The sequence below is a fragment of the Saimiri boliviensis genome, chromosome 5 (assembly GCF_048565385.1).
Source record: "Saimiri boliviensis isolate mSaiBol1 chromosome 5, mSaiBol1.pri, whole genome shotgun sequence".
Taxonomy (NCBI): domain Eukaryota; kingdom Metazoa; phylum Chordata; class Mammalia; order Primates; family Cebidae; genus Saimiri; species Saimiri boliviensis.
In genome coordinates this window covers 144481789-144507269 of record NC_133453.1, presented here as the reverse complement: position 1 = coordinate 144507269, position 25481 = coordinate 144481789, and the positions used below count along the sequence as shown (strand labels likewise).

The 25481-nt window shown below is 41.8% G+C and overlaps 1 protein-coding gene across 1 annotated transcript in view; it reads left to right on the top strand.

The window, feature by feature from the left end:
* Positions 1-25481, top strand: part of CHSY1 (chondroitin sulfate synthase 1) — a 74016-nt gene that overhangs the window by 10542 nt on the left and 37993 nt on the right. Inside the window, exon 2 of the mRNA XM_003940563.4 lies at positions 7889-8384. Coding sequence (XP_003940612.2) covers positions 7889-8384 — 496 coding nt within the window. The remainder of the gene's footprint in view (positions 1-7888; positions 8385-25481) is intronic.

Genomic DNA, 25481 nt, shown 5'->3' with positions numbered 1-25481 from the left:
GGCCCTTGCAGTTGTGGTTGTGTAGGGGGACCGTAGGCACAGAGGCTGACGGTTAAACTTCATTATCGGTGTGTTTCTGATGGTAGTGTCCGCAGATAACTGGGCAAGATTTAGAGTAGCACATGGATCCAGGCACAGAATATGGCCTCAGAAGCTAATGTTGGAATCGAGTTTTCTGGCCTTCAGTTAAATCCAGCCCGGGGATTGCAAAGGTGTCCTTGACCCGCAGGTTCTGCCCAGGTTTTCATGTTGCCAGGCCATGCACACTGAGAGCAGGTCTGAGAGTGGTTGAAGTGTGTGGAAGGCTGTTCTCCTTACCCGTGATGACCGTTTCCCCAGCCTTATCAGTGTCCGAGAGACTGGAAAAGGGATGTGGGGGGTCACCTGGGAGACTTGTGTGTGGGATGGAAAACCCAGTGGGCTGGCCCGTGGAGGCTGTAGAGCCAGGGTGGCTGGTGACTGTTAGGTGCCTTCATACAGGGTTAGTGCCTCAGTCCAGGAAGATGGTGATTTGCAAACTGGTCGGCCAGAATAAGTTCAGGGTGCTTCAGTTGTTTGCGTTAAACAATACTTATTTTTGGCTCATGCAGATTATTAAGTATTGGTTGCATATTTACACTTTTAACTCTACAGCAGTGATATACAAATTTATATAAAGTAGCTCTGCAACTCTTTCAAGCTTTGGAAATGTCTTATGAGATCAGAATTTGCCTTCTGTTATTTACACTCCCAATTTTAATTCTTAGTTTCAAAAATTTGTGGTCTCTGTTCCCATTGTGTGCTATGAACCTGGGCTCAAAGGGCACGGTCGTCTTAGTTCTTAATACCTTGGAATGCCCCCTGGGCTTGTGCCCAGGCCACTATTGAGGTGGGGACCTGTAATCCACCCTGCCAACAGTTTAATTAAGAAGGAAAAAAGGTTCTTTAATGCTTGCTTTCCCCTTAAGTCTATTTTTTAGGATGGACAGTAGAGAGTATAATTTGATTTTTCTTTTAAAATAATTTTCCCACCATTCACAACCTCTGTTGTGTTTTCCCACCTCCTTTTAAAACGAGTTTGAAATTGCGCAGGTCATAAGGACGTGCATGATGAGACAGTTAAAGGTTTTGAAAGAGGAAACCACATACCCGGAAACCACATACACGGAAGTGGGAAACTGCAACTGAATGCCTCTGCTGCAGAGCTCTTGGGACCAGGGCAGAAGATGGAGATGAGGGACTGAGCAGTGTTGGCAGCATCCTGCCAGCAGGGATTTCTTCCAGCTGAAGAGAGGCCCATGGCATCACTTGGTAGCCTTGAAAGACCTCTGCCTTTTCTCAAGGCGCATGGCTCTGACTGGCAGCATAGAGCCCTCCATGTACTTTTTTGGGAGGATGAACTTGGACTGCTGCTCCATCACACTGTGCTTCCTTTAAGGAAACGTATCGTGTTTGACCCGCTTTCTCCATCATTGACCTAGGGAGAAGTTTCCCTCAGGCCTTGGTATCTGAAAGAGTTTTTACACTTAACCCTGAACAGTAGGACACAGTCTTGTGGCTTTTCGTGGCTGCCTGCTGGAAAGTTTGTAGCTGAATTTGGGCCCACCGCTAACAAATCCACAGGGCACATGATGGCGGATAGGTCTCAGCACAGGAGCGCAGTGCAGGGGGAGTGGTTACTCCTGAGAGTGCTCTAACTGATTCAGGGTTTGCTCTGGGCAGGGCAGCCCCAACCAGGATTTGCCTTTTGTTCCTTGCTTAGAGTTTTCTACTCTTATTTTTCATTGGTGTCATTTTCTTGCTGATTTTTCTCATCCTGGATACATTTTGGTTAAGATGTCTTAAATCCTTTAAGAATGTAAATACAGCTGGCCTCGCATATCTGCTACATCTGTGGATTCTACCATCCATGGATCGAAAAGATTTGGGGGGAAAAACAATAAAAAATAACAATATAACAATATAAATACAATATTTACATAGCATTTATATTGTATTGGATATTATAAATAATCTAGAGATGATTTAAAGTATATAGGAGGATATGTGAAGGTCTAAGCAAATACCGCACCATTTTATATCAGGGACTTGAGCATCTGCAGATTTTGGGGTCCTAAGATCATTCCCCCTTGGATACTAAGGACCAACTGTATATACCCGTAATTCCTCTTATCCATCAGTTCTACAAAGGGAAGAACCCATATTCTCCCTTCTTTAACTTGCGAGATGATTTTATCATGAGTACTTTCAAACTGACTGCTGTGTAGCCATCAGATGGCACACGTAATAGTGATTTTGGGAAACTCACAGAAAATCTTCCCACTTTTTTAATGGTAAATAATAGGATAACCATTAAAGTTTAAAAATTGCAATAGAAACTACTCAGTCTTACTCCATTTTTCTTTCAGTTTTTCCTCTTGGATAAAAAATGTGGCTGGGTGCGGTGGCTCACGTCTGTAATCCCAGCACTTTGGGAGGCTGAGGTGGGTGGATCATGAGGTCAAGAGATCGAGACCATCCCGGCCAACATGGTGAAATCCTGTCTTTAATAAAACTACAAAAATTACCTGGGCTGGTGGTGCATGCCTGTAGTCCCAGCTACTCAGGAGGCTGAGGCAGGAGAATCTCTTGAACCTGGGAGGCGAAGGTTGCCGTGAACCGAGATCAGGCCACTGCACTCCAGCCTGGCAACACAGCAAGACCCAGTCTCAAAAAAAGTTTTTATTACAAAAGTAAAAATTCTCTGTTGTCACATGTTTTTATTTCTTTGATTGCTTGTTAGTTTCAAAGCTTTTCCCAGTTAAAACTTTTTTTCTAACTCTAAATATACCTGTTGCAGAAAACTTAGAAAATGTAGAAAACTTAAAGACTATTGGCTAGGGGTGGTGGCTCATGCCTGTAATCCCAGCACTTTGGGAGGCCGAGGTGGGTGGACATGTCACGAGGTCAGGAGTTCGAGACCAGCCTGACCTGGTGAAATGCTGTCTCTACTAAAAACACAAAAATAGCTGGGCATGGTGGTGGGCACTTGTAATCCCAGCTGCTCAGGAGGCTGAGGCAGGAGAATTGTTTGAACCCAGGAGGAGGAGGTTGCAGTGAGCCGAGATTGCCCCATTGTACTCCAGCCTGGATGACAGGATGAGACTCCATCTCAGGAAAAAAAAAAAATTATTAAGTCCTTTCTGGTTTTCCCATCCAAAGATAACCACGGTGAATACTTTGGGGTGGAGTTGTATTATTTTATTTTTGTATATGTACTTTTGTTCCCTTGGTAAGCCACATCACAAGTATATACTGTTGCCTGCTTTTTAAACTTACACATATATTGTGAATATTTACCGAGGACAAGTGTCATGCTATAGATTCAATTTTGTACGGAAGTATATTTTATGTAGTTTTTCTTAAGACAACACTGAATAGAAATAGAGACTATGGTATTAACCCATTTATGCCTGGTGTTCCATTATTGGAACACTAAGTTTGTGGGAGTCGTTTATACCCTGCTGCTCAAGGTCATCACCAAGGTCTGAGTTTCCACACAAAAAAAATTACAACCTCTGGTATAAATGGGTTAGGTCCTAACCAGCAAAGGCATTCCTTAGCTAAGCGGATATTGGTCCAGCTGAATTACTTAACTGTGATTTAACTCAGTATAGGAATAGCATTTAGAAACCTAGAGCAATGGAAGATTCACTTGGCACTCTCAAATTTCAGCTGTCTTATCTGGGCTGGAGCAAGAGTTGGATGTCAGTTCATTGAAAATGAGCTTTCTGGCAAGGCCTCTGCAAACGTTTTGTCGTTTTAATTGAGTGAGAGTTCTCTGCTCCGGGTAACAAATGTGTTGATGGCAAAGCTGACGTTTGCTTATGAAAATGAAGTAGGTGGACCTGTTGATATTGCAGAAGAGCGGCCCCCTTGCTTCTTCGGCAGCATTTCCTTCAATTCTTTGAAATTATTAATGCATCCCCTCCTCCTTCCTTAGGATGGTGGGGAATCACAGTTTATGTTCTAGACCTCATTCACGTTGTGGAGCTATTTAAGCTAAAGGACCCTAATTGAAAAGATCATAATTTCTTAAGATTGGAGGGTTTACAGAGACTTGACATCAAGTGATTTCTCTCAAACCACCAGTCATTTAGAACAGAAAAGGACAACATGAGGTTTTTTTTCCCTGGGTTACCTAAAAAGGAACAGATAATAATTAGGTGGAGTTACCATAAAACTGTAGGGTTGAGGTTAGACTGTCTGTTTTTAAAATTAATTGGTTTCTCTTCTTGGGCAAATTACACCATTTCAAGTCATAGCTGAGCCATTAATTGCATACGTGCTGGTTGTACTGCCAGGGCCTCCTTCACTGAATTCTGTCTGGTGGGGCACACGGGAAGCAGAGCCAAACTAAGATGAAGTTTCATCCTCAGTCTATTAGGAAAGTTTCTGGTGTTCTAAAGCAAAAACACATGTCAAATTTAAAGTCTTAGACTTCTATCCTATAGCACTGTCTAAAGTTCTTCATAAGAAAGGGTTTCGATACATAGCATGAGACTCAGGTTTTTAGCCAGAAATGTAAGAAGCATTTTCCACATTACCTTTGCTCCATGTACCCCTGAGACTGACGAGTCCATGTGGAGCCCACACTTTCCTGTCTTCCTTTTCTTTCACTACCTTATTGGATTCGCAAACTCTTGTCTTCGCTAATAGTAAGTCATACTTACCTTGTGCCAGGCAGGCTTCTAAGCACTTTGCAGAGAACTCATTTAACTGTCACAGCAACCCCAGTTTACAGATAAGGAAACTGAGGCACAGCGTAACTCAGCCAAAGTGGAGCTGGGATTCTTAACCCCATGGCCCGATTCCAGAGCCAGCTCTTGACCATGATGCTATAGATTGCCTCCTTAGTATGTTATTCTTTGAAGGCAGGAATTTCTTAGCCACCCCATCTCCCAAATAACATAATGTTGTTTTAGTATCTTCCTGGCTTCCTAGCTTGAAAATTTCTCAAAGATACAAGATAGAAATGGATTTTGACCTTTTGAAACACATGTGGCACCATTAAGTCGCTTATTGTACATGAGTGGGCAGTATTCAGTCCACACATTTATTGATCTCTATTATGTGCCAAGCACTGAAATTACTTACATCTTTAAAGAATTGTTATGACTGCCAAATGAAAAACATTTCTCCATAAAGAGCATTTTCAGGGGCTCCTTGATTTGAATGGGGGGGTCATTGCCGTATAATTTGGTCCTTGCTGACTTCCCAAAGCTGGAGGAGTTCTGAGAAGTTCTCTCTCCTCCAGATGTCACTGCATTGGAAGAATGTGTAGCTTGTCACCAATTCTGTGCATGTTGCAGTTCAGTCTCATTTGCAAAAGGACTTGTCCCTTTATAGGTGGGATTGGCTTTTCTTTAAATTAATTGCCACATCTCTATGTTTGTTCTGCATCCTTTTTCTTCAGGAGCATATCCTTTGTGAAAATGAAGTGCAGTACCTAGTACAGTGTCTCTTAATACCAGGGAATGAATATATGGGCTGCATTTCGTTTTTTTTTGTTCTTTTTTTAGTAAGTTCTTTAAGTGGCATAAGAATATGGGTCCATTTTAAATCCACTAAGAGAAAACACTAACAGTACCATCTTATGTCCATTCTCTGATTTTGACATCTCAGAAATTAGGATGTGTTTTATCGTTACTAGCATCATGGGATTATGATTGGCAGTATTTTTAAAATTTGTTGTTGATAGATAAAACAATGGTGCATCTTGCAGTTAACATCCTAAATTTGATGAAAAATGGCATATATTTAATCCTTGCACTTTCTGAGAGGCGTGTTGGTAGAAAGTTACATTCCATAGAATTTTGCCTCTTGTTGAAAGAGATACGTTTGAAGTTGTTTTTATTTTTCATATTTGGGTTTGGAAGAGAAAAGCCAGTCATTTGTTTTCCAAGTACTTCATTGTAAGTTGTTTTTAAAGTTACAAAAGTAGTGTCATGTTTAGAATCTCATTTTCTAAGAAGATGAAAACAGTTCTGGAAATGGATGGTGGCGATGGCTGCACAACACTGTCAGTGCCACCGAACTTCACATTTAGAAATGATTAAGATTATTCATTTTATGTTATGTATATTTTATCACAGTAATTATTTTCAAAAACAAGTAATATGTTACTTATGCCATTGTCCTTTGATAGAGAGAGGCATAGAATAAAAAGTGAAAGTTGCCTTTGTCCATACGCATTCCACCTTCTCCCAATTTCCCTCCTTGTGTACTTCTTCCTAGAGGTTTGGTGTGCATCTTTTCAGATACTTCTCTCCTCCTAAGAGTCCCTTAAAGATGTGTGTGGGTTTCATTACTCCTTCAAGTCATTTTTCGCTATAATAAATACACTTGTGACAGTTAGGTAAAATAAAATTTGAGAGAACATAATCTGGTAACTGCTTTTTTGATCTTAGGATGAAATTTACTGTTTTATTCTCCATGATACGTTTTTCTTGGAAGTAGTCTGTATAAATGAATTATTGTAGCTAAACAACTTTAGCTCTTAATACATAGTGAAAAGAAAGTATGAGGAAAAGCATGACATGATAGCCTTAAATTAGCTGCCCAGCAGAAGCAGCCTTTACAGGGTTTCCTTGCAGTTGACCACCCATCTTCCCTCTGTTGGTGGGCAGCTGTTGTCTCTTAAACCTGAGTCTGGACTGCTGCAGTGCTTTACTCAGTGGTCTCCCTGTGTCCACTCTGGCTTCCTTCGGCCCTCTTCTCTCTTCCTGGGGAGTTCAGAATGTGTGGGCCTTCATCTTGTCTTCCGCCGCATTCCCTTTAGAGGCTTCCTGTGGCCTTTGCAGCACAGAGGCCTGCATCGCTGGTGCACTCTGCTGGGCCGTGCACATTTGTCTCTGTATTACTCCATTCTCACACTGCTGATAAAGACATACCCAAAATAGGTAATTTATAAAGAAACAAAGGTTTAATAGACTCATAGTTCTATGTAGCTGAGGAGGCGTCACAATCATGGTGGAAAGTGAAAGGCACGTCTTACATGGTGGCAGACAAGAGAGAATGAGAACCAAGCCAAAAGGGAAACTCCTTGGAAAACCATGAGATCTCATGAGACTTATTCACTACCATGAGAACATATGGGGGAAACTGCCCCCATGATTCACTTATCTCCCACTGGGTCCCTCCCACAACCTGTGGGAATCATGGGATCTATAATTCAAGAGGAGATTTGGGTGGAGACACAGCCAAACTGTATCAGCCTCCTTCTTCGCCTCACAACAGCCCATTTGTGCCCCGAATTCCCTGAGGTTTACCCAGGGAAGTTTCAGGGGAAGGCTCCCTGTTCTGTTGGTCTAGCTCATGTCCTGTGTTCTGCCCTTTGGGAGAACGTCTCTTAGTTCATAGTAATGAATTAAGTCCCATTATTCCCATTAGTCTTAGTATTCTGATCAGTGTCTGTCTTTCCTGATGTCGTCTCCATGAGTTGGGGACCATGTTTTTGTTTACCACTGCACCCCTTTAGCTTAGTACATACTTGGCACTTGGTTCAAAGAAGAGTTTTTGAGTGAACAAGCTGATTTTTGTTTTTTGTTTTACAGAGCTGAGAAGTTTATAGGTAGGGAGTTGATAATATCACCGAATTAATCTGCATACCTAGACCTTTGTGCCCTGGCAGTTTGGTTTTCAGCCATAACTAAACAGTTTTAACACTCATCATTTTTTGCTGGGGTTTTTTTGAAAATTAGACTTTGCAATAACCAGTAACCAAGGCTTTCATTAAGAGGAAGCAAGCAGGCCAAGTAGCTTTTTATCATCCCATGGAACACGGCGATACAAAATGAGCAGATACATGAATTCCTGAAAATCAGATTGGAATAAACTGTTCTCTAACCGATACTTATTTTAATTCCAGAACGTGGTCCAAGACAATTCCTGGGAAAGTTGAATTCTTCTCGAGTGAGGGTTCTGACACATCTGTACCAATTCCAGTAGTGCCACTACGGGGTGTGGACGACTCCTACCCGCCCCAGAAGAAGTCTTTCATGATGCTCAAGTACATGCATGACCACTACTTAGACAAGTATGAATGGTTTATGAGAGCAGATGATGATGTGTACATCAAAGGAGATCGTCTAGAGAATTTCCTGAGGAGTTTGAATAGCAGCGAGCCCCTCTTCCTTGGGCAGACAGGCCTGGGCACCACGGAAGAAATGGGAAAACTGGCCCTGGAGCCTGGTGAGAACTTCTGCATGGGAGGGCCTGGCGTGATCATGAGCCGGGAAGTGCTTCGGAGAATGGTGCCGCACATTGGCAAGTGTCTCCGGGAGATGTACACCACCCATGAGGACGTGGAGGTGGGAAGATGCGTCCGCAGGTTCGCAGGGGTGCAGTGCGTCTGGTCTTACGAGGTAAGAACACAATTCTTTACCATGGGAAAAACTTAATTTTGTCAACTTTGTCATTAGTTCTGAGTGTGTCATAGGAAACTAGAGATGATACCCTTTTCTAGAGTTAAAGTTGGTATTATTCTACATTTTTATCCTTAGATTTAAAAAAGAAAATGGCATTTGGGACGTAAAGAAAAGATAATGGCTTGCTGATGGTCATAGTGATATTTTCTTGATTATCCAGAAAATCATCTTGTCTAACATTTGCTGATTCCACAGATGTAATTGCTGGAGTGTAGGGTATCTCCCTGTTTGTTTTCCCAGAGGCCTGGCTGTTCTCATCTGGTCATAATGACCTACATAGTTTAGAAACTTAATGTGTTTTGAATTTGTAAAAGGAATCATGATGTAAAAAGCCATTAGCATTTGGCTTTGCATGTGTTGTGTACCTTGAGTCTTCAGACAGTTAATTATGGTCTGTGAGTTTACAAATAGTTGTTGCTTTCAGAATAGGTGTCACGTCAGCTTCTGAGTTACTGTGACACATATGTGAAATTTGCCGAAGGAAGTCTGCTTGTAGATGTTTTCTCTGTCCCTGTTCTAGAGAAGATGAGTTGGCTTTGGACTTGCCTCTGTTGTGATTGGCGACGTGCTCCCTCTGCCTGCACTTTGCAGGATCTCATATCAGTTAGGGTGAAAAAAGTTATGTAGGTCGTGTTGTCTTTAGGTTGATAAACTACTGGCAGTTGTGAGGATCACAAGGAATTGTTAGACCTTTCGCCTAAGAAAAAGAATCCGCTTGCCGATACGAACTATTAGCTTTTCTCTGAACTAACTTTCTAAAGCATGTACGTGAGTGGGAGAATAGTATGCTTGCCTGTACTTGACTTGCTTTTAGATGTCTGCTAATCACTCTTATTTATTTTTTTGTTTGAACTTTAGAGAAGTGGACATTTTCAAGTATGCAGGGTGTGGTCATGTAATTTTTAATTATAAAGTCACAAAGATACATTTTAAATTTCGAATGTGGTCTTGAGTGAACTCTTTAATCCCTGCATGCCTTACATTATCCCCCCAAACCCAGCACATAGGGGATGGATACTAGGCCTACAGGATCTCTGTATTGTCACGGATTTTTGCAGCGAGGAAAGCTGTGTGAGGATTTCACGGTGCTATAAGCAGAATACAGCTGGCAATATTTCTGCATTTTCCCCACTATAATTAGTTATAGCCTTGACACATTTCATTATGGTTAAAATATGTAATATGTTGTATACGTTGGAATACTTCTCCCGATCATCATTTCTGAGAAGCCAGCTTTCTTGCTGGAATCATAAAAGAGGGACCTTCTTTTGGGAGAGAATTTTTAAAAGTATGTCTTAGGGTGGTCTTGTTGTTATATACTGCTGGACAGACACCAACAGAGCCAGTATCTTCAGTTTGATCAAGAACTTGGTTTTAGCATTAGTGCCAAGATGTAGTTAGAAAGTGCCATCCTGGGGTTGTGGAGGTGGGAAGCCGTTACAGGGATGGTTTTCCTCTGATATAATGTAATCAGAAGAGGTTTCTGATGGCCTATGAAGGGGTGCCTGGAGTTATCCTGTCTGGACACTTGGAGCCTCCTCTTAGACTTGATGCCACCGTGCCTGGTTAATTTTTGTATTTTTAGTAGAGACAGGGTTTCACCATGCCGGCCAGGCTGGTCTTAAACTCCTGACCTCAGGTGATCCCTACGTGCCTTGGCCTCGCAAAGTGCTGGGATTACACGTGTGAGCCACCGAGCGTGTCCAGCCACTCTGCACTTCTTTAAATGCTGTGTGGTGACAGAGCTTTGACTCAGTGTTGCGGGCCTCTCCTCAGGGGCTTGTGCCACAAGGCCCTCCCACCTGCAGTACCCAGAGCTCTCTTTTTCTCTTCTGTGAGCTGCTTTGCCTGTGCCTTGGCCCATATTTCTGCTGAAATGTTGTCTGTCTTATGGTTTTGTTGAAGTGCTTTATTGTGGATAGAGTATCTCTTCTCAGAGTAGAACTTACCTTTTCACCTTAATTGTGGAATTTTTATTGTCCACGAGTTGTGAATCTTAAATGCAATCTAATGCATCATTGTTTGCCTTTACAGTTTATGCTTTTGTGCCTTGTTTAAGAAACTCTTCCCTTCCTTAGGTCACAAAAATTTTTTCTCCTATATATTTTCTTATATGTTTAAAGTGTTGCCTTTAACGTGTAGTTCTTTATTACAATTTTAAGAGTTACATCTATTGGAATACTTACCATCTTATCAGACCTTTGATTTCTATTTTTTTTTTTTCTTTTGTAAGGCTTGTAAGTGCTTCTAACCTAAGTCGTTATTAGGATTTATCATTGTGTTCACAACTCAGGTAAGATTAATCCTTCGTGTGGATGAGGAAGTTTTACTTAACTTCCTGTAAATCTAGTTTCCCCATTAAGGTTGACATTATGGGAAATTATCGAGGTGGAGTCTTATGTTAAAGACAATTATGTTAAGCTTTGGGACTTGGAAGGCACTTATTCTGTCCTTTTATAAGCCTAGCCAGAAGGTAGACTTTCTTTTTGGCAAGTAGAAATAATACCTTGGGATAACACTTAGGTAATTAAAATGACTTGTGAGGAACAACTGTCAAAATCAAAGTCCAGCTTCATTTCTAAACTTGTTTTGATAATTATTGGTGGTTACTAATAAACAGCGCTGAGAACATTGTTTGGAAATAACGTTAAATTCATAGAAAAGTCACAGGAGGGTGAGAGCGTCGGCCTTGAGGCTGGAGAAGAGCTGAGAGGAGCTCAGCTCCTGGTCCCCCTAGCCACATGGTGTCAGCAGTATTGACTCGACTCAGGCGAGGTTTTTTTGAGAATTACTATTGAAAATTTTGAAATAGGAATTCATGTTATCTAGGCAAATATATGAAATACTGTACTATTAATAAGAGAGAACACAAAGTTGACTTAGGTAACCTGTTCATTCTTTTTTTTTTTTTTTGAGACGGAGTTTTCGCTCTCGTTACCCAGGCTCGAGTGCAATGGCGCGATCTCGGCTCACCGCAACCTCCGCCTCCTGGGTTCAGGCAATTCTCCTGCCTCAGCCTCCTGAGTAGCTGGGATTACAGGCACGCGCCACCGTGCCCAGCTAATTTTTTGTGTTTTTAGTAGAGACGGGGTTGCACCGTGTTGACCAGGATGGTCTTGATCTCTCGACGTTGTGATCCACCCGTCTTGGCCTCCCAAAGTGCTGGGATTACAGGCGTGAGCCACCGCGCCCGGCCATTCTGTCTTTAACTTTTGAGTTGATGTGTATTATACCTATGGAAAAGTGCACGGGTCGTAAGTGTAGAACTCAGTGGATTTTCACAGACTGCATGCAGGCAGCCGGTTCCCAGATCTATTTATCTTTAATTTTCACATGTTTGACTAGGGGTGAAGGTGTAGACAGTAATCATTATTAATGACATTTGGAGATAGGTAGAGGTAGAATTTGACAACTTTAATATGTTAATTGTTTTTAATAGCAAATAAATCCTGTCACGTGGCTCAAAATTCAGAAGTGTAAAGGGCTTACAGGAATACGTCTTTCTACGTCTGCCTCCAACCCCTGGGCTTCCATTTTGAGTCAGCCACCACCGTACCTCTTTATGGAGGTATCCTGTGTGTCATATCATATACAAGCAATTAAGTTTCTGCTTCTCTCCCCATTTATATGAATGGTAGCATAATACCTACTATCTGCATCTTGGAAGATTTCCTATTTGGTAAATAAAAGAACTTTGTCTTTTTGATGGATATTCAGGCTATTTCTAGTTCTTTCAGCAGTGTTTCTAGTCAGCCATTTAGCCCAAGGCTCCCCAACCTTTTTTCCCTGATGACATTGACTGAATTCACTCACACTGAGGAGCCTGCCTCCACGGGCTGCTATTACCCCAATCCCTAGCTACTGCCCAACCCCCACCCTCTCCACCCCCACCCTCCCCACAGCTTCATACCACCCTAGGCCTGGAAGGATTGTTATCTGGGCACAAGTGGAACTTGTTCATGTTACACCCGCATGCCAAAATAAACCAGTTATGAAGCTCTGAGTTAGCCATCAAGTACTTGTTAAGGGCTCATTAATGAGCCTAGAACTGCCCTCTGAATTGGAGAAAAACTGCAAAAGATTGAAACGTGAATGGCCGCCTTTTTCTCCCTCAAGGACTTCAGAGTAGTTGAGGAGACAAAGACCATATGTTCATGAAACAGTTGAAGAGAAATTAAAAATATGAAACCCAGTGATACCGATTTTAAATATAAAACAGGGCAGGGAAGGGTGAAATGGTAACGTTCTTTTTATAGGAAGGCACGTCATCAGGGGAACCGAGTTTGCAGCCAAATGTGTAAAAAGATAAAGTCTTCCTTGTTGGTCTGACTGTCTTATAAAAGAATGTTGAACATCCATATACCAGAAGCCTGGGATTTTTTTCCCTTTACTAATAGAAGAAATGTTGTGTTTTTTTTTTTTAATTGACACATTATAATTGTACATATTTGTGGGGGTACAGTTTAACTATACGTGTATATGCTGTATAATGATCAAATCAGGAAGTTTAACACATCCATCACCTCATCAGAGGCTTTTGAATGTTCTCACCACAAAGAAATAATTTTTCTTGACTGTTAGTTGTCATGGAGATGGTTTGTGTTACAGTATTTCCATCTTCACTCATTTAGGCTGCCCATTAACCTTGCAGGTCTGAGAACCAGGCAGACCCTCAGTGGCTAGAATACATGTTCCAAAGGCTGAGCACTCATGCTGCATGTTCTATCCATTTTCAAAAGTGGGGGATTGAAATCTGTAACGTTATTATTATTATTATTTTGAAATAGAGTTTCGCCCTGTCATCGAGGCTGGAGTGCATTGGCACGACCTCGGCTCACTGCAACCTCTGCCTCCTGGTTTTAAGTGATTCTCGGGCCTCAGTTTCCTGAGTACCTGGGATTACAGGAGTGCACGACCATGCCCAGCTAATATTTATTTTTCTTAGGGACAGAGTTTTACCAAGTTGACCAGACTGGTCTTGAACTCCTGGCCTCAAGCGATCTGTCTGCTTCAGCTTCCCAGAGTGCTGGGATCACAGATGTGAGCCACCGCACCTGTTCTGAAGTCTCTTAACATTATGGTTGAATTGTCTGTTTCTTCCTTCAATTCTGTCAGGTTTTTCTCCTTTTATTTCAGGACTGTGTTTTGGGATGTGTATATGTTTATATTTGTTATATCTGCTTGATGGATAGACACTTACTGTAAAATTTCTTCTTTGTCTTTAGTAACAATTTTTGTCTTAAGTCTATTTTGTCTGGTATTAGTATAATGACTGCAGTCTTTTCGTTACCATTTGCATGGTATATCTTTTTTCATTCTTTTACTTTCAACTTGCTTGTGTCATTGAATATGAAGTGTTTCTTTCATGAAGACACCATATAGTTGGATCATTTAAAAAATTCATTCTGCCAATTTTGCCTAATAATTGGAGTGCTTAATTAATTTGCATTTACTGTAATTACTGATAGAGGAGGACTTATGTCTGCCATTTTGCTATTGTCTGTATGTCATGTCTTCTTTGTTCCTTTGTTACTCCAATATTGCCTTTTTTGTGCGTTAAATAGGTATTACCTAGTGTACCATTGTAATTCCCTTGTCATTTCTTTTACAGTATCTTTTAAAGTTTTCTTAGTAGTTGCCCTGGGGACGAACACCTTACCTGATAATTTAGTTCGGACTAATGCCAATTTAACAATAGTAAACACAAGATTTGCTCGGTTCTCTCCTTTCTTTGTGCTGTTGTTGTCAAATAAATTACATTTTTATACATTGTATGCCAGTCAACACAGATTTATAATAATTGCTTTATGTACTTGTCTTTTAAGTCAGATCAGAGAAAAAAGTAATTACAAGTAAAAAATACATTTATACCCTCTTTTAACTATGTGGTTACCCTTACTGGGCTTTTTATTCATGTCAATTTGAGTTGCTATATGATGTTCTTTCCTTTAAACTTGAAAGACTTCTTTTAATATTTTTCATAGAGGAAGTTTGCCAGAGATGAATTCTCTTTGTTTCTCTTGGAATGTCCTAATTTCCCCTTCACTTTTTTCCTAATTTCTCCTTCATTTTTGAAGAACATCTTTGTTGGATGTAGAATTCTTGGTTGCTAATCTTTTTCTTTTAGCACTTTGAATGGAGGCTTTCTGGTGTTTGTGGTTTCTGGTAAGAAATCAGTTGTAAAACTTATTGAGGATCTTTTGTATGTCATGAATTGCTTTTCTTGCTACTCTTAAGGTTCTCTTTGGCTTTCAACAGTTAGATTAGGATGTGTCTAGGTGATCCCTTTGAGTTTATCATACTTGGAGTTTGTTGAGTCTCTTGGGTATGTGGCTTATTTTTCATCAAATTTTGGGATTTTTCAGTTATTATTTCTTGAGTATTTCTGCCCCTTTCTCTCTATTTTCCTTTGGAATTCCCATCATGCTGTATTCTACTCATTTTTACTCCTGTTTTCTTTCTCTTTCTCGGACTAGATAATTTCAGTGGCCTACTTTCAGATTCATGGATTCTTTCTTCTGCCTGTTCAAATCTGTTGCGATGTTCTCATTTCAGATATTGTACTTTTCAACTCTATAATTTCTATTTGGCTCTTGAAAAATACAAATAATTTCTGTCTCTGTATTGGCTACTCTTTCCCCCTTGGTATGGGCCATACTTTCTCGTTTCTTCGCATAGTTCACAATTTTCTTTGGAAACCGGACATTGCTTACTGTTATTTAAATGTGGCAACTCTTGAAATCACATTCTGTGCCTTCTTTGAGGATGTTATTGCTGATTTTTGTTGTTTGTTTGGTGTCTTTTCAGAACCAGTTCTGTATAGTGTGTTCTTTTTTTGTATGTGGCCACTGAAGTCTCTACAAGATTTGCTTAGGGCTTAGCTAATGACTGGACAGAGATTTCCTTAGATGCCTGGAACTAAAAAGTTTCTGACTTTTTGCTGAGGGGCTATGTGTACATGTTGGTGCTTGCCCTGAACACTCACCAGGCAGTTGACAACTCTGCCTTAACCTGCACTTAAACTTGCTTGTGCAGAGAGCTCAGGGCCTTCTTGGATCTTTTCTGAACCTGCTTACGCACCCACCTCACACACACATGCATGTGGCCTTGTAGATTTCCCAGGAATAATAAACAATATAGTGAAGTTTTTCAAAACCCCGTATCACATCTTATTCCCTGCTTTTCTTTTTAAGCTTTTTTTTTTTTTCTTTCTTTTTTTTTTTTTTTTGCCTTGATGGTTAGCCATCTGCTTGGGCAGTGCAGTGTTCAACAGTTGCCTGTGATTGTTTTTGACCAGCCTGCTTTCCCCTTCCAAGAGGCTGTTTGCAATAGGAAAATCCTGAGTCAGGTCAAATGAAGACAACATTGCAAGGTCTTCCAGGGAACTACCAGATAGGTCAGAGATAATGGCAGTTCCTTGGGAATGGGGCTTTGAAGGAGCTCCAGTCCCTCTTTGACCCCTCTAGTGGCTTCCAAGCTGCTGGATTTTGCTATGATTGTAGACTGTTGTTTTTCAAGGCTAGGGTAGAAAACAGGGTGGAAATACGGCAAATTAGAATGCCATAAAGCTTGCTGTTACCAAAATTTTCATCTTTTTCTTCTATAAATGTTATCTGGATTACTACAGATCTTTAATATCCAGAGTCCTGAAAAGGTTGCCTCTGCCCATTTTTGGCAGTGTTCTCTTGACTTTTAGGGCATACAGAATTTTTGGAGGTCTTCACTCTGCCATTTTCACTGATGTCATCTGAGAGCATCCATTATGGGGCTTTAGCTCCACAGCTTAAACTTGGCTTTTTATAATTAGATGAATTATGCTGAGTGTCCCCTTATACGCTGTTTAAGAAGTCAGGGTATCATGCCCTAAAAATCAGAAAGACCTTTAACCACTTAGTTACAATATTCACATACATTCATTTCAAAAATAAATTTTGGATATCTGTTAGCAAGAGACTGTGCTAGCTAGGGACACAGCAGTGCAGAAAGCCAAGACCTTGGTCTTCTGTATGCTGGTGGAGCAAGGTGGGGTGCCGTGAGACAGACAGTGCAGAGGAGTGTGTGTGGTATTTCAGGACATAGCATGGTGGCCAGCATGACTGGAATGGAATGACAAGGCAGAGCAGCGTGAAGGATGAGGCCAGACAGCAGCAGAGTTGAGGGGAGGCAGGGAATGCTGAGGACATAGGTTTGGGCACAAATAGGCATGGCCTCAATCTCGGGGCTTCATTCAGCTTAGTTCTTCATTAGCCGTGTGGTCTTGGGCAGCGAGTTACCTGACTCCCCTTAATTTCCTTAAAAATGAAATTGTCAGTTTATCCTTGTGTGGTTCCAAGGATAAATTGAGATGTTGCATATTACCTATTATAGCTCACGTCTGGGACAGCTGAGTGCTTGTGAAATGTGAGGGCTACCGGAAACTATCCTCAAGTATCTGAAAAGCAGATCCCTTCAGAACCCATTCTCTGACACTGCTGGATAGATTCTGACCTGTATAAACAAATACTTGAATATGATTTGTAGTAACGTTGTCGTCTTGGAATCCCATGTTTTTGTTTTTACAATTTAGGGAAGACTATTTTGACAGAACCAATCATAGTTTACCTAAAATAGATGTGTTAGTTGTTTTGGATCTGTGTTTTTTTCTTTTTTTCTTTTTCTTTTTGGCAAAACAAACCTTCTCCAAGTAAGTGAACATCTCTGAAATGGTTTCACCATTTGGTATATCAGAGTCCTGTGATTGTGAGGGCCTGTTAGCACATTCTCAGGAGGTGGGATCAATGGATCATTTTTTTTTTTATCTTAAGGCATAGCACAGTGGCATTTCCTGTATACAGTTGAAGACATTGAGATCACAGCTCTTATCACGTCAGTTCCCATAATAGAACTGATGAGTTAGCTTGTTCTCACACTGCTGTAAGGAAATACCGGAGACTGGGTACTTTATAAAGAAAAGCGGTTTAATTGGCTCATCCTTCCATAGACTGTACAGGAAGCATAGCACAGGTATCTATCTGCTTGGCTCCTGGGGAGGCTTTAGGGAGCTTTTACTCAGGGTGGAAAGCAAAGGGGGAGCAGGCATCTCTTTTTTTTTCTTTCTTTTTTCTTTTTTCAATTTAAATTTCCTGGCAAACTTTCATTTAAAGCAGGCATCTCACATGGCAAGAACGGGAGCAAGGGAGTCGGGGTGGCACACATGTTTAACCAACCAGATCTTGTAAAGAACTCACTGTTAGGAGGACAGTAACAAAGGCTAAACCATTCATGAGGGATCCACCCCATGAGCCAGTCACCTCCCACCAGGCCCCACTTCTAACACTGGGGATTACATTTCAACATGAGATTTGAGTGGGGACAAATATCCAACTATATCACCTGGTAATCTGCCTTTTAAAAAGTACATCAATATTCAAAGCATTTTGAGATAAGAATAAAACAAGGCTTGACAGTGGTTCACTCCTGTAATCACAGCACCAAGGTGGGAGAATCACTTGAACCCAGGAGTTCGAGACCAGCCTGGGCAACAAAGTAAGACCCTGTCTCTGCCAAAAAAAAAAAAAAATTAGCTGGGCATTTTGTTGCACGCCTGTGGTCCTAGCTACTTGGGAGGTGAGGCGGAAAGATGGCTTGAGCCTGGGAGGTTGAGGGTGCAGGGAGTTGTGGTTGCACCACTACACACCAAGTCAGAATACTGTAAGCTACATGGGAAAGCACAGGGTGGGTGCCTGGAACAATATGAGCAGGCAGGATGAGTTGGGGAGCTGTAGGGGCACTCTGCCTGGGCCACACCCTTCTGTAAAGGCGGCTGGGTTTCTGGACTGTTCCAATCATGAAGGATCCTTGCACATTTTTTTTTTTCCTTTCTCAGGTATGTCTTTATTAGTAGGAAAACATCCTTGCACATTTTTAAGAGGTCTTAAGATGGCAGCAGTAGAGCTTTTGAGTCTTTAGTTCTAATATTTAATCATCTTTATTGAACTAATAAGACTATCTGGTGTTTGAAGAGGATCAGGTGAGGGAGCAAAGGCAAAGCTGACTCTGGTGGTGGCAGTGTTGTTTGGCTAAGTCAGTGTCATCTGGGATAGGACAACTGGAGGTAAAGCGTGAGATTTACAGGTGTGTGGACATCAACTATTAGCATTGCTGGTTGGTCTTAGACCAGGTGGGAGTTTTTCGGGGACAGACTGTCTGTAAGAGAGTCACTTGAGGTGATTGTTAATGGACAAATTTCTGGACCCCAGACTTGGCAGGTGGAGTCCAGTGATCTGCACCGTTTACAGGCCTCTCTGGTGAATCTTACACTTGCTAGTGTTTAATAACCATCATTGCCATTTATGCTTTTAAAACATTTCTTACGATTTAGTGATGTTACGGATGTGTGAAAACTGAAGTTAGGTTTTTGTTAATTGACATCATCCCATTTAGCCCTGGGTCCTAGAGAACAGAAAAGGAATCGGACTTGGGTCTTTACAGTGAGTAACTTTTATAAAGTCAGGTTGGTGAGAATCCAGACTTGGCTCACAAATCCCCCCAGTCATATGTTTGATAGGTTGATTCTTTTCCCTTCTTTTCTCCTCTGAGCCATGCTACTGGCAATGAGTTGTATAACCGGATGCAGTCATGTCTTACTTAATGACAGGGGATACATTCTGAGAAGTATGTCCTCAGGTGGTTTTGTTGTGTAAATATCATGCGGGCACTTACACAAGCATACATGGTACAGCCTCCAACATGCCCAGGCTCCTAGGCCACAAACCTGGACAGCATGTTACTGTACTGAATGCTGTAGGCAACTGGAACACAGTGGTAAAGGTTTGCATATCTAAACATATTTCAACATAAGAAAGGCACATTAAAAAGGAGGCGTTGGCATCTTACAGGAGCACAGTATAAATGGTCTGTTGTTGACTGCAGCATCTTTACAGGGGCCATGACCGTGAAAGTGAGCAGATGAATGGTAGGCAGTGAATCCTGAGTCACAGTGTGGAAATACTCTGCATTAGATGAGATGATGAAAACGAACTTTTGGCCAGGGATTAGACTGACAAACACCTTAAAGCTGAGACTACGTGATACTTTAAAACATCTTTTGTTTCTGCAGTTGATTTCACAAATGTTCATGTGGTTTGGTTATAAACCTTAAGCCTCAGCTTTCGTTAGGCACCATGAAGTGTAACTAAATTTATTTATCAAACAAATTATAGTTTAAAGAAAGGAGTTGGCTGGGTGTGGTGGCTCACCCCCTGTAATCCTAGCACCTCAGGAGGCCGAGGCAGGTGGATCACATGAGGTCAGGAGATGGATACCAGCCTGGCCAACATGATGAAACCCGGTCTCTACTAAAAGTACAAAAAATTAGCCCAGCGTGGTGGTGAGCGGCTATAATCCCAGCTGCTCAGGAGGCTGAGGTAGGAGAATCACTTGAACCTGGGGGCAGAGATTGAAGTTAGCTGAGGTTGCACTACTTCACTCCAGACTGGGCAAAGAGCAAGGCTTCATCTAAAAAAAAATAAACGTAGTTAACAAAGTATTTGTTATCACTGTGGTGGTTTTAATGCTTGTTTTGAAGTCTGATAATCTTCCTCCTGAAAGTGGAGAGCTTAATTTCCCTCCTCTTGACTGTGGGGTGACATAGTGACTCAGTTCTGCTGAATGGAGTGGAACATGGGAATCTGCTGGACACCACCATGACATCACAGGAGTGAGTCACATTTCTATCAGTTACCCCTAGAATGGCATGAGAAGGACACTTTACCTCTGCCGTCTTCCCCAAATCTACAACCCCAGTTTAATCAGGAGAAAACTTCAGACAAACCCAAGGTGTGGGACTTTCCACAAAATACCTGACCATTGTTCTTCAAAAGTGTCAAGGTCGGCTGGGTATGGTGGCTCACGCCTGTAATCCCAGCACTTTGGGAGGCTGAGGCGGGTGGATCACGAGGTCAGGAATTTAAGACCAGCCCGACCAATATGGTGAAACCCCGTCTCTACTAAAAATACGAAAATTAGTCAGGTGTTGTGGCGCGTGCCTGTAGTCCCAGCTACTCGGGAGGCTGAGGCAGGAGAATTGCTTGAACCCAGGAGGTGGAGGTTGCAGTGAGCCAAGATTGTGCCACTGCACTCCAGCCTGGGTGACAGAGCAAGACTCTATCTCAAAACAAAACCAAAAAAAAGTGTCAGGGTCACAAAAAGCAAGGAAAGACTGGGAAACTGTCACAGGTTAGCGGTGACCAAGGAGACAGGATTACTAAATGTGCTGTGGGGCCCTAGTTTGGAAGACAAAAGGGACGTTAGGGGGAAAACTGGTGAAATCTGAATAAAGTCTACACTTTAGGTAATACTGTGTACATATATCAGTTTCTTAGTTTTGTTCTGTGTAGCATAGTTAAGTGAGATGTTAACATTGGAATAAGTGGGGCAACGCTGTGGGAACTCTCTCTGCCGTCTTCACAATTCTCCTTTAAATCTAAAATCGTCTTGAAGTACAAAGTGGCTAGAACCAAGAGATGATCTAATTGGACACAAAAGTGATGTCGCTGTCTCTGCATCTGTATCCTGATGGCTTCTCTGTGCCAAGGGGAAACTGGGCAAAGCAGTAGAAGACTAGATCCTCTGTGACTCTAAGTGGATATTGTGCAGGATGTGATTTTTAGCTTATTGACTTCTAGGAACTCTCAGACAGAAGGTCTTTGTGTGTAAGGGCTGCAGACTTCTAACCCTTACAAAGAGCTTATCAGTTGAGCAAGCTTATAATGTGCTGTGTTATTACTGTAAAAAATTTGTAATGGTACCATTACAGCAAAATGTTTCCCTGGCTAAAAAGACCTTTCAGCATTCACTCAGCGATTTAACGCTCAGGCTTGGTGATGTCATCTTGGTTAACTCTCTAGTATTTGGCTTCTGTGTTTTCTCTCATTGAACCCTTGTAGGTATTAATAAAGAAAAGAAAAGAAAAGAAAAGAAAAAAACAGTACAAAGTTATTTTCTTTGATGTCTAGCACTTATTTCCACAGCCTTTTCTTTAAAAAACAAAACAAAAAGTTCCCTACGACAGAAAAATACTATAAGTGCTAGTTTTCCTTTCACGTATATTAACACGTTTGTGCGTTTCTCCTGCAACAGATACGCTGGTTTTAAAGACAGAATTTTTATTTTAAATGATGTGGTTTATTTAAGACAAAGTTGAGTATAGTTTCATTTATTTTTACCACTTGAGGAATGCCTGTTTGTTTTTTAGGTACTTATATATTAATTCTGTAATAATTAAGAATTCTAGTTACTTTATTAGAGTGAGATGAGCATGGATATTGAAATACCCCAGATAATACAAACATACTTAATTTTTAAAATTATATGTGTGTGTGTGTGTGTGTATATATATGTTGTGTGTATATATATATAATTTTATATGCGTATAAAATTATATATATATATATATATATTTGTAGAGAGAGAGAGAGAGAGAAAGCCTCAGTCTGTCACCCAGAGTAGCATTCAGTGGGGCAATCTCAGTTCACTGCAGCCTCCACCTCCTGGGTTCAAGAGATTCTCATGCCTCAGCATCCTGAGTAGCTGGAATTACAGGCGTGTGTCAGCACACTTGGCTAATTTTTTTTTTTTTTTTTAGTAAGGATTTTGCCATGCTGGCCAGGCTGTTCTGTAACTCCTGATGCCAAGTGATCTGCTCACTTCGGCTTCCCCGAGTACTAGGGTTACAGGCCTGAGCCACCACGCCCAGCTTGTTAATATAATATTTTTTAAAAACTGTCTGCATACCTGTTGTATGACATGGGGGCTGCTGCAGTGAACACAGCAAAGCTGTTCTCACAGTGCATTTGTTTCTCTATGGAGATGTCAGAAAATAAGGAGACAAATCAATAATGGCAGGTGGCACTGAGTCCGAAGCAATACGAGCATGGTAAGGCAGTAGACTGATGAAGGGACAGGGGCTGCTTGTCCAGCTGGGAGAGTGATAGGCAAACCCTGCTCATACCTGGGAAAGGACCTTTTGAGCAGTTCAGACGGAAGGGAATGGGGTGTGTCCATAACTAAGAAAACATGGAAGCTGAGCGTTAGAGTATGTGAGCGAGAGGGGCAGTGCCCTGTGAGGCCTGTCCCCTCCTGTGATAAGAATATTGGGCGTAGAGTCAGTGAGCTGAGAGGGCCCCAAAGGTTGGGGCAGAGGAGCCTCCATTTCCAGAGGGCCCTGCAGCTCGGTGCATGGAGAAGCAGCTGCAAAGTTGGAGCCGGGAGGTTGGTTGGCAGGCGTGCTGATAGCCCTCAGGAGAGGCCAAGGGAAGTGGTTGGGACCAGGTGAGTGGTAAGAAGTGGTTGGAAGGTAGAATTTTGCAGGTAAAGCTGATAGGATGTGGGGAGAGAGGCAAGTTGCCTGAGCAGTTGAATTCCCAGTGAACTCACAGGGATAGAGTTCCTGGTGAAGGGGAAGACTGGGAAAGTTGAGGCTTGATACACAAATAACATTGTCAGCATATCGATGGTGTTTAAGACCAGAGGACAAATGACAGCACATGGCAGGTTAGGGAGATAGAGGCAGGGTCTGCGGGCTGAGCCTAGAGGCTCGCATGGGCTAGAGGTCAGAGATGAGGGGGCACCAGCTGAGGAGAGTGAGCAGGTGAAGCCAATAAATAGGAGGAAACTCTGATTTATATTTGCTTGGTTTGCACTTGGAATGCTTGAACACCTCACCATTTGTGTACTTATTACATTAATAGTTCGCTTGGAAAGTGGGTATGTGGGAGATTCTTCTCAAAAGAGATTATTATGTTTAAAAAGAATTCTCTGGTACAGGTGGACAAGAATGGGAGACGTGCTGGCACTAACAGTGGGAAAATTTTTTTTCTGCTGATGACTGGTGTCCGAGACGTTACTTGAAAATAATAAACCTCAATGGCAGCCCGAGAACTAGTGGACCACTGACGGTGGGTGGTCAGCACCTGGACAGAGCTGAGTGGTGTGTGTTTGGAGAAGGAAGCTGTGGAGCATGGGCTCCGTGGTTCTAGAGGTTTTATTTACCATGACATTTGATGTTTGCTTATATTGATTTAAAATGTATGGTTTGGGCCAGGCACGGTGGCTCACGCCTATAATCCCAGCACTTTGGGAGGCCCAGACGGGTGGAACACGAGGTCGAGAGATCGAGACCATCTTGGTCAACATGGTGAAACCCCGTCTCTACTAAAAATGCAAAAATTAGCTGGGCATGGTGGCGCACGCCTGTAGTCCCAGTTTCTTGGGAGGCTGAGGCAGGAGAATTGCTTGAACCCAGCAGACCGCGGTTGCGGTGAGCCGAGATCGTGCCATTGCACTCTAGCCTGGGTAACAAGAGCAAAACTCTGTCTCAAAAAAAAAAAAAAAGTATGGTTTGTTTATTTTTAAAAAGATAATCCGCTCCTCCCTGCCGTGGAACTGGATGCATCCTCCTGAAGCTGCTTTGTATCTTTACCAGCTGCACAGACATGTACCAGGGCCCCAGCCTTTGTTTGCAGTCTTTAGTCTGTCAACTTTTAAGAGACTGAATGCTGTTGATCGCTTGGGGATCTAAGCCTTTGTAATACTTACAGAAGATCAATACGATTTCTAAGCAGACACTTAACTTGGAAAGCAGAAATCACTATTAATTTCAGGGGACAGTTATAATTGAACGTTGATTCAGTTAAGCCTTTGTAATAACTAGATTTTTTGAAGGTGGATGAGGTTTAAGGGTATCTTATACTTTTGGTGTAGAGAGAAACCCCGTTTAAACTGCGTTCTTCTAAGCCTCTGCTTCCACTTCCGTACAACAGGGTTACTTAACTTATCCAAGGTTGTACTGCTTGTAAAGAGAGAGAGAGTTTTAATCCCGGTGGCCTGACTTTAGCGCCTGCAGTTTGCACTCTAATGATCACATTTTCTTTTTCTGTATGATACTGCACTGTACCTTTTTATTGTAAATACCGCCAATATTTTTTTTTTTTAAGAACCAATAAAGTTGAAATGTTGAGAATTTTTGACAAAGGGAAAATCATGGTTCTTACTTACATTTCTTTACTTGGTGGGAGGCTTTTAGTATACTCATATATTTAAGAATAAGAACATATTCAAGCGATAGCTGTTGGACCTCATAGAGATGTTTGTTTTTGAGACAGGGCCTTGCTCTGTCACCCTGACTGGCATGAGTGTAGCTCAGTACAGCCTCAAACTCTCGGGCTCAGACAGTCCTCCCACCTCAGGCTTCTGTTGGCCTGAGCCACCATGCCTGGCCTGTTTTAACATAAATTTAACTTTAGGAGAGTTTTATTTTTTATGTATTTATTTATTTATTTTAGAGACAGAGTCTTGCTCTGTCGCCTAGGCCAGAGTGCAGTAATGCAATCTCGGCTCACTGCAGCGTCAGCCTCCCGGGTTCAAGCGATTCTTCCACCTCAGCCTCCCTAGAAACTGGGATTATAGGCGCCCACCACCACACCAGGCTAATTTTTTGTATTTTTAATAGAGACAGGGTTTACCATGTTGACCAGGCTGGTCTCAAACTTTTGACCTCAGTGTCCTGAGATCTACCTGTCTCAGTGTCCCAAAGTGCTGGAATTACAGGCATGAGCCACCGTGTCCAGCCAGAGAGTTTTAGATTTACAGGAAAATTATAAAGATAAAAATGCTTTATTTAAATGTCCTTAGCTTTGACCTGCTGTCTTTTTCTCTCTTGTCATATCTCCAGGCTTATCCTGCCTGTGCCGGTTTCTTAGGCATTCCTTGTTTTTGGTGACCTTGACAGTTTTGAGGCGTGCTAGTCAGGTATTTTGTAAAATTTTCCTTTTTTGGGATTTGTCTGATTTTCTCACGAGTAGGTTGGTGTTATGGATTTCTGAGGGGAAGACTGTAGAGATAAAATGCCATTTCCATCATACATCAAGGGTACATGTCATCAACATGATTCATCATTGTTGATGTTGACCTTGATCACCTAGCTGAAGGGACTGCTTGTCAAGTTTCTTCACTGCAGAGTTAGTCGTTCCCCTCCTTTACATACTGTGCTCTTCA